Source organism: Morone saxatilis, unplaced genomic scaffold, assembly GCF_004916995.1.
Source record: "Morone saxatilis isolate NCDOM2014 unplaced genomic scaffold, NCSU_SB_2.0 Contig23, whole genome shotgun sequence".
In the NCBI taxonomy this organism is placed as follows: Eukaryota; Metazoa; Chordata; class Actinopteri; family Moronidae; genus Morone; species Morone saxatilis.
Window position 1 is genome coordinate 7,236,084 of NW_023339796.1, and position 9,361 is coordinate 7,245,444.

At 39.4% G+C, this 9,361-nt stretch overlaps 1 protein-coding gene across 1 annotated transcript; it reads left to right on the top strand.

Moving 5' to 3' along the window:
• The first annotated feature begins 331 nt into the window (after window positions 1-331).
• LOC118334456 (excitatory amino acid transporter 1-like) lies at window positions 332-5,267 on the top strand. Its single transcript, XM_035670369.1, has 11 exons — window positions 332-355; window positions 924-1,131; window positions 1,356-1,493; window positions 1,912-2,119; window positions 2,230-2,272; window positions 2,369-2,447; window positions 2,559-2,733; window positions 3,090-3,323; window positions 3,401-3,595; window positions 4,163-4,297; window positions 4,737-5,267. Exons 1-11 carry the CDS (start codon window positions 332-334, stop codon window positions 4,834-4,836), a joined length of 1,539 nt encoding a protein of 512 aa, XP_035526262.1. The 3' UTR covers window positions 4,837-5,267.
• Window positions 5,268-9,361: the final 4,094 nt, after the last annotated feature.

The window sequence follows — 9,361 nt, forward strand, 5'->3', positions numbered from 1 at the left end:
ACCTAAAATCTCTGTCCCTAACACAGAACTAATAAGGCTCTAGACATTAATCCTGTAGGATTTAGGATCACCTAATTACAGAAGATCTGTTTAGATTATTTTCTTGTTCTGTGGACTGAAGCCAAGTTGTCTAACTTAAGGAGGCTGTTGTAAAATGGGCAGTTCCACATCTGATATCTGATTGGTTGAGTAACTTCAGATTCATTAAACACACAGTACACTCCTGAAACATTTTTTGCCAAATTATGCCTAAAAAAACTACTTCTGTGTCACACTATCCTCCCTCCTCAAAGAACTGGAGGTTCGTCAGAAGTAGCACATTTAACCAATTATGAGCCAGTTACCCTTCAGAAAAGTATGCAAAAATATAACTATTTTTGAAAACCTACACCACTTTACAGAACTTGTCCTGATAGTACATTATTTCATTCATATTATTGTTGTTTATTTGCAGTCTATTCCAATATAAACACTAACCTTTTCTATATGACTTTAAGGAAAGGCACAGACTAAGGTGATGATTAATGTGGTGAAGCCATAGTGTTGTCAATCCGCCAAGAGAAAAATAACTGGACTTTCCCACCTGTTGACCGTGCTGTCTTTACTGTGGTGACTGGAGTTGCGTTAAGTCTTTTTTTCTATCACTACCACTAGACTGACGAGAATGTAAGAATTTTTAATACTTGCTTGTTACTTCCATGGGATTATTTAATGTAATGTAATGATTTGGCACCTTTAAGGTCTCTTTATTTTAACTATTGGTGCAATATCACAATTTTATCCTGCTTTCATATTGTATATTCTAGCTTTGATGTGTTATGAAACAGGAAACATGATTAATGTCTTAATGTTCCTTATTCTAATGTTAGTAAAAGACCAAACACTTCTTTCCTGACTTTTTCTGCAGTCTATACTGGTTGTAGGGACTAATTGTGAAAGAGATGCTGCTAAGTCCTAATGACCTGTCTGAGTTGGAGTCAGTAGAGGTTACAGAACCACAGGAAATCAAGACATACCACAAATGTAATAAGTCCTTGGATCATGTATCTTGCACTCAAAATGGATCTAGTGTGATGACTTTCCTCAAGAGAAATGCTTTTGTTGTTCTTACAATGGTCGGTGTTGCAATAGGTAAGTGGTTTTTAAAGATGCTGTACTTTATTCTGCCATAAAGCCTCAAAACTGCCTTTTAATCTACTATATCATTCTGAAGACAAATTACTACCTGCTGCTTGCTTTGTATTAATATGTTACTTCTTCAGCACTGCCTTGTGTATTCACTCTTCTTCATTTGGTATTCTGAACTCAACCTTTGATAGCACTGACTTACTGACTCATGTTTATGTTTCTCTGAGGGATCGGCCTGGGCTTTGCTCTGCGATCCATTAATATGTCAACCAGGGATATAAAATATTTAACCTTTCCTGGAGAACTTCTAATGAGAATCCTGCAGATGTTGGTGCTTCCTCTCCTCATATCCAGTCTGATTACAGGTTAGATCCGCACATAAAAATGGTAATAGCTTCCTGATAATGATCACCACAGCACATAAACACAGCCAATAGCCACACTACTGACTGGGGCAAACATTACTAAGCTTTAAGACTAATAACAGTGGCGCACAGTGTGTGTGTACAGTAGAGCTGAGTCTAGATCTACAGTAAGGTTTCCCCATTATTTATTATTTATCGGCCATTGTTTTCTGGTATGTAATAATCATTACAGCATCATGAAACTATATCTAGTGACTAAAATGCAACACTTTTACATGAAGTTTTCAGTCAGTGTGCAATAACTGATTCTTTTTACATAACAAACCTGATGAGCTTGTATTTACATAGACTTCAGTAAGAGTTCAGTAAGGTTTATTATGATATTAAAGATTATTACAGCCGCCTCTTTTTATTTCAGGAATGTCATCTGTGGACAGGAAGGCTTATGGTAAACTTGGGCTAAGGGCTCTCAGCTTTTACATGGTCACCACACTTATTGCTGCATTCACTGGTATTGCCCTAGCAATTCTTATCCAACCAGGGAAATCATCCAGGACTGCTTCGGTGTCCTCTAGTGGTGAAGCAGAAGCTGTGCAGACTGTAGATTCATTTCTAGATCTTATCAGGTATGTATTAAAGTCTTCCAAGGAAACAGAATTTTTTGTTCCTGTAAAAAATACAGGTAACATTATACAGATTATAGTTAAAACACCTAATCTGTGTTTTTAATTTATAGAAACATGATTCCCTCAAATCTGATTGAAGCTTGTTTCAGAAAGGTAAGATTTGGCTATGGCTATGATTTGGTTATATATTCATATCGTCACTGTTTCATACTTACCAACAAGTATCATTCACTTATTATTTTCATGCAGTATAAAACAGTTTATTCCAGGAGTGTTTCAACAGGAACAAGTCTTGGTGTCATCAATGAGACTGAAACCAGTGAAAACAGTGAGATTATTTTTTTCTTTCTATTCCGAGATTCTCTTATGTTGTCTGCCTGATTGTTGTTGTCACTACACCACCTACTCTTAACAACATTCCTGCATGGGACCCCTACAGATGACAGAGTACCAGTGCCAGGCACCTCAGATGGCATTAATATATTGGGTCTATTGGTCTTCTCTGTTGCCTTCGGTCTCACCCTGGGCAGTATGGGGACTGAGGGAAAACCTCTGAGGGATTTCTTCGACTGCCTGAATAAAGCCATTATGCGTTTAGTCAGCATAGTCATCTGGTAAGCACAGGAGGCAATCACAAAGATAGATTTTTAAATGTTATGCTGATATCTATCCAAATACAAGAGCCTAGCAACAGTCATCTCTTAGTGCTTACTGTTATTACTGTAATTGTATTTCTGATTAAATGCTGTCTTTATGATAAGATTTTAGCACGTTATGATAAATAATTAACTGTCCAGGTGTTTGTTTCATGCCCAAGGTTGATTTTTTTGTGATTTACTGCGTAGGTGCTGTATCACACTAGCTCTGAAATCTCATGAGAACATACTAAAATATGGATATGCTTACTCAGCCTCCGCATTGAGCCTGTTTCCTTGCCTATCCTCTGCTGTGTCTCACCTCTATATCACAGGTATTCTCCCGTGGGAACCCTCTTCCTGCTGGCAGGACAGATTGTGAAGATGGCAGACCCTGGAGAGATAGGTCGGGAAGTTGCCATGTATGCTCTCACTGTGATTATTGGCCTGATAATCCACAGTTTGTTCACTCTGCCCCTCATCTATTTCATGGTCACACGTAGGAATCCCTTCAGGCTTATAGGTGGTCTACTCCAGGCTCTCACCACTGCTTTTGGGACTTCATCAAGGTGAGCCAGAGTCTTGATAGTAAACAGAACACATTGCAGACACATGAACAATAATTTTTCTTTCTGTTCCTTCACAGTTCTGCAACCCTACCTGTCACTCTCCACTGTGTGGAGGAAAACCACAACATGGACAGACAAGTGGCACGCTTTATGCTTCCTATTGGGGCCACAATGAACATGGATGGTGCAGCGCTCTATGAAGCTGTAGCTGCTTTATTCATTGCCCAGGTTAATAAAATGGAGTTTAACCTTGGTCAAATCATTATCCTTAGGTATGTTCAAAAGAGAGGGACATTTTAGAAGTTCCTGTCTTAAGACACTTAGATTGGTCAACTAACCATTAACTAGTTCCCATGAGTTACTGAAGACTCAACAGATGAAGGGATGGACAAAAATAGGCCTTACAGAAGACTAGTTCCCATAGAGTTGAGTAGGTTTCTCATTACTTTACTTATTACTCCCTGCCAAGTTATATTACTGTCCCACAAAATTGGCAACTCTGTCCGTCCTCCCCAAAATTCAGACTTGATGATGCTTAAAAAATTTGTTAGTTAAAATCAAAGTAATGTGAATAATGCCAACCACTGAATAAAAGCGTTTCCATCTTCCAAACTAGTTTCCTCCATGATTACAAACATAAGTCTAGGGATGTGATTGGATTGATTTCAAATTAGTAGTTAAAAAAGTAATATTAAAACAAATATTTTTACACTACTAGTTACTGGGGAAAGTAATATTATTACTGTACTATTGTAATACTATAATAATGAGTTTACTGCCCAACACTGGTGGTCAAGCCTAAGAGCACTGTTAATGGGTTGCATGTTTCTCTTGCTCAGTTTGATCGTCACAGCTGCAAGTACTGGTGCAGCAGGCATCCCACAGGCTGGCATGGTATCCATGGTGATTGTGTTGGCGTCAGTTGGACTACCCACTGAAGACATATCGCTGCTCTTGATTTTTGATTGGATACTGTAAGTGCACATGTACACAATGTCAGATTTTGAGAGTGAGAACAAGAACATTTTTGGAAAGTGTGGCCATCATTTGATCTTCACGTCTTCTACGGGCTGTTTAAGGTTTCACAGTTTAAGGTCAGGGTAAAGTTTGGGGATAGGCATGTAGTTATAGCTGGAGGTTAGTGAGTAAATTACATCAGTGAGGGTCTTTACAAGTAGAGAAATACAAAGGTATTTATGCTTTCTGTTTTAAATGGAAAGAATTCCAAATGTATGAAAACATTCTCAACTATACCAGCAAATGTTATTGATTTCACCTGTTACATGGTTAACAGTATTTTAACAGTATCCTATAACTTAACAATTTGAAATCACCCTAAACTTGTGTGTAATTGTGGTCAAGTAAAAATCACAGGTTTCTGCTATAACCACTTTGTTGTATGTTTGTTGATAGGGATCGTCTAAGGACTACCACCAATGTGCTGGGTGACTGTATCGGTGTGGGTGTCGTGCAGCATCTGTCCAGACATGAGCTCCAGAGCTTTCAGCTCTGAGCTTCTTGACAGCATCTATTTCCAAAGGCTAAGATTCGTGTGATATGTTAATGCTGAATGATAACAAACTGTTTTTTTGTCTTTGTGAATTTTACTACCCAGTATACAATAGTAGTTGATATTAATTTAGCACACACAGGAACATGTTTTAGATCTTCAGGAAAAGCAGATGTAGATGAATCAGATGTTAGAGGAACAGAGTTTAGGAGTGAATTAGCTGTCCCTGCTCCTGCTGGTATCAATAAACCCACCGTACTTGAAGAGCAGGAGTAATTAACACACTTCCAGCAGCGTTGCAGGGGAAGCTTGGTGAATATTTCTATGTACAGTATGTTAGATATGAAATGTTAAACTTTAGTGGACAACATTAATAAAATTAGGATGACAGTATTGGGAAATAGAGTGTGCATTTTATTAATTAAAATATTCAGTTTGTGCCTTTATACCATAACTGGTGTTTTCTTTTGCCCCCATAATGCTTATATGTCATGATAAGACCTTTGGCTGCCATTTTGCCCAAATTTCTATGAAATCAGTTTCTTCTTTAGAGGTACACCACCGATAACATCAACTACTGTCCTATACTCCCTATACTAGATTACTTTATGGAATCAGTGCATAAATTGGGGTGGTAAATATACTAACCATGTAAAATATAACATAGGCTTCACAGGAGGTTATCAAGAGGTCATTCCAACCCATGTATCTTAAACATGATGAGTAGACCGGCTCACAGTTTACTTCCATGTAGTGTTGCAGATGTGTGTTTTTATAGGGAACACTCTACCACCATCTGGTGGCAGGAAAGTCAACATGCAAGACAAAAGAAATATCTCAGTGACCCAGTTGCACACATGGGCAATGCAAATATATAACTGTACTTTATGGTACTGCAGTTTATGAAAGTAAACACAATACAAGGTGGGCCTGGAACTTAAACATGATTGTTTGATTGTTTGTACAGTTTATTATAGAAAATGAAGGACAATAAAACAACATTAAAAGATTTATTTCAGTTTTCATACAATGAAAGGACTCAAAGATCTATAGTACTCAAAATAGATAATAGATAAATCACAATTTAAATCCTTTTTTGCACATAAGATAAGATAATTTATTAACTTATTTATCACAGTTAATTAAAACAATCATGGTATTGTCTTTTAACACCTAAAACTATCTACTCTAATTTCAGCATGTCTCAACTGCACCAAAACTGTGGGGAAACAAATGGTTTTAGTCACAAGTCTGGGCATGTTGCAGCATTTTAGAGCTGTGCAAAGTAGCGTTATTAATAGAAAACTGTAAACACACCCGAAATGCATTATTCTGCAGCCAATGGCAGGAGAAGAATAGAAAATTGCTCCCGCTGGGCGATGAGTGCAATGTCAGAGAGATGCCACTGACATTGCCCAGAGCTCAGTGCAGCTGTGAGGAGAGCAGGAAAGAAAGACAGGGAGGGAGGGAGGGAGGTGAAGGAGGGTGTGTGAGCATCACAGCCAGCGAGCCAGAGAAAAGGAGGGGAATTCATATGGAGGAGGGGTTTCACCAGGAGTGAGAGAGCTTAAAAGACATCGTGAGAAAAAGCCAGTGAGAGAGAGAGAGAGAGAGATAGAGAGAAAGAGAGAGAGAGAGAGTGAGACTGTGTGTAAGAGGACGAAGATGCTGTTGCCAGGGAACAGCGGTGAAGTAGAACTGTCCATCTTTTCCATCTCGCAGCAGGATAAAAACACATTAAATCATGGATGCAAAATGGACTGAACGTGAGGAGAAGAAGAACAGCTGATCCTGACTCCGAGCAGCCAAAGAGAATCAAAGAGAAGGTAGGAAGGTGTGATTACATAACCACCATAACACAGCTATCATACTGGTGACATCATCACAGCAGGATTAGAGCCTAGGGGTGGGGGCATTAGTGTTGGTGGAGAGAGGAGGTGGCAGAGGGGGATTCAGCAGAGATGAGCAGAAGTAAATGGGAGGAAGAGAGATGGAGAGTGATCATGATGAGGCGAGCTAAAAGCGCAGGGTGAGGATTATCTTTTGTCCAAAAAGTAGCACAGGCTGCGACTGACAGAAGGAGATTGAAAAGATGGGAGCAGGATGGCGTTGTGCTCTGTGATGACCCTCACTCACCTAACAATTCTCCTGTCTACAGGAGGATACGATTTCTCTCTCAGCCTCCATTCGCAGCATCAGTAAACAGCAAGAATCATCCGGCTGCCCAGGTCCTGAGCACACCTCCTGAGTCCCAGCTGCAGATGTAAACAGTGATCACCCTCACTCACTGCTCAGGCAGATCTACGGAGGAGGAGGAAGAAGAGAAAGAGGAGCATCTGAAAGCAAAACAGGGAAGCTTTCAAAACGGCGAAGAGGAAGTCTTCCTAATATGTGAGTTCCCTGCCTTTACATGAGACATGATTTTTCTGGGTCTGGCTGGATGTAGTGCTTTTCTTCAGGGCAGATTCTCTATTAGTGACGTGATATTTGATGATTCGTTTCATTCTGCTGCAATGAGTCAAATCACTGAGAGAGTGTCTGTTTCCCTTTGTCAAATAAGGAAAAAGATGTCGTGACAGAATAGCTTCTCTCCTCTCACACGCGCCCTGAAAATATAATTTCTCAGTCAAGTAACCTACATGAACACACTTTTTATTGTCTGCCAACAGTTTTTTATATTCCCCTTTGCACTTCTCAGCGGACAGGGCTCATTTGGTCACTTACTTTCATGTACAAATCAGGAATTAGCAACATTTAAAGGAGAGTCTGATGACAGTTGGTAAGTTGTTTGATGAACAACAAATCACAGCCATTCAGTCCTTATGAAGGAAAGTTTTCAAGTGTTACACTGACACTTGATCTGGGGCTTTTTTTTTTGTTTTTCACTGCCCTCTTGACTGTATATTGCAAGAAGACAAGTTGACAGAGGCTGTACTTGATCGTGACGTCTCACCCTACATTGTATTTTATAATCAGTGGCTCTATTGAGGCTTATCTCCAATCTGAAAGCCATGCAAATGATTTCATAACGCAGAAGAGGAAAGAACATTGTGATAGTTTATTCAAGTGGAAGCTCTACTGCTTCACTGCTCAAAGAAAGAGACTTGTCAAGAAACATATTTAGTAAATAATGCACAAGTACAGCTTCTCTATCTTGAGTATTCTCAGCTATTTGTTTTCCATTTCTGTGACAGATTATTAGGTGTTTGGTTCAGTGAATGGCTCACGAGTTCGTGTTTGGGAAATGAAGGCTGCTCTGCCATCTGGACTCAAATCCCTACCAAACACGTGCTACTGCAACATTACTTCGTGTCCATCAATCAGCAGTTCAATGTATGAGCAGCTGAGCCTTCGCAGGAGACAACAAACCACACGCACTGATCTGCTGTGTGAAATTCCCATTTTATTCTCAGGAAGTCACACCCCTTTCATTCTTATTTCATTCTTAATCTAGCGTGAAAAAAGATCAATCTGTTTCAGAAAGCTTTTTTTAAAGGATTGTGAGAACAGAGGAATGTGACTAAAAGTGTAATTTCCCCATCAAGCTCACATCAAACACTGCTACTTTCCCATGGGATGATACAGTGTAAACACCATTCTTCTGCCATAATTTACAATCCATTTATAACACAGCAGCACCAGTAGTATATCTGCCTTTGCCTTTTAGCTCACATTTGCTGTTTTTTTTTCCCCAGTATAGATTCTGATGTGTCTCACTAGAGCACATCAGTGCCATCCCAGTGGACAAATGGACGGTGGTAACGTCTGCTATAGCATGAACTCTGGCTGGGACAGTGATGTAGGAAGGACTCTCCTCCTCCCCCCATACGCACACTTGCACATGATATTCACGCCGTGCTTGACTTACCCTCGTATTACAGCCTGCAAAAACACACCCAATCACAAGACACTGTAGAGCTTTACGTCATATGCCAAGAAAAGGACATGTATTGTTGGATGGAGGCTTCTGTCATTTGATTATGTAAAATGTGTCAGATCACCATCTGCTTTATGGCGGCACGAATGATTTGTTTGTATCGCCCTGAGGGGCCGTGTGAGCAATGTGGTGTTTTATTTTTGTCTCTTTCCCTAGCGATGCAGGGAAAGGAAACTCACTGGCACTTTTTTAAAATTATTATGACATCATTATACATGAATTACCAATAGAAAAGTAGCACTAGTGTTTTTAGGGGTTGTAGTCTTTTTGACAAGGTTTTGATTCTTTATTACACCGATGTTGTGTTTTTTACCAGCTCTCCCGACCACTTAATTAAATCTCCTGAAAGCTATATATTGTGCATAAGTCTTTGTTTATTGGTCTATTTAAGGGTAGCCCAGCAATGTATTACTGTATATAGCTTTTCATAAGTGTGTTAGACTTGTGAGATGCAGATTTAAAAAAAGAAAAGCGGTCAAAATATAAAAAAATTCGGTTCAAAAATGGTTCAAGCTCCAAAATCACTTTCCTACATTTCCCATAATACAACTGGATAGTGTCTTTCATTAAACCCTCCCTGCCTGGTGAACA

Coding starts and splice junctions, on each gene's coding strand:
- LOC118334456 (XM_035670369.1), top strand. CDS start 332: ATGAGCCAGTTACCCTTCAGAAAA. Junction 2,273..2,368: donor TTGAAGCTTGTTTCAGAAAG/GTAAGATTTGGC, acceptor ATTTTCATGCAG/TATAAAACAGTTTATTCCAG. Junction 4,298..4,736: donor TTGATTTTTGATTGGATACT/GTAAGTGCACAT, acceptor GTTTGTTGATAG/GGATCGTCTAAGGACTACCA.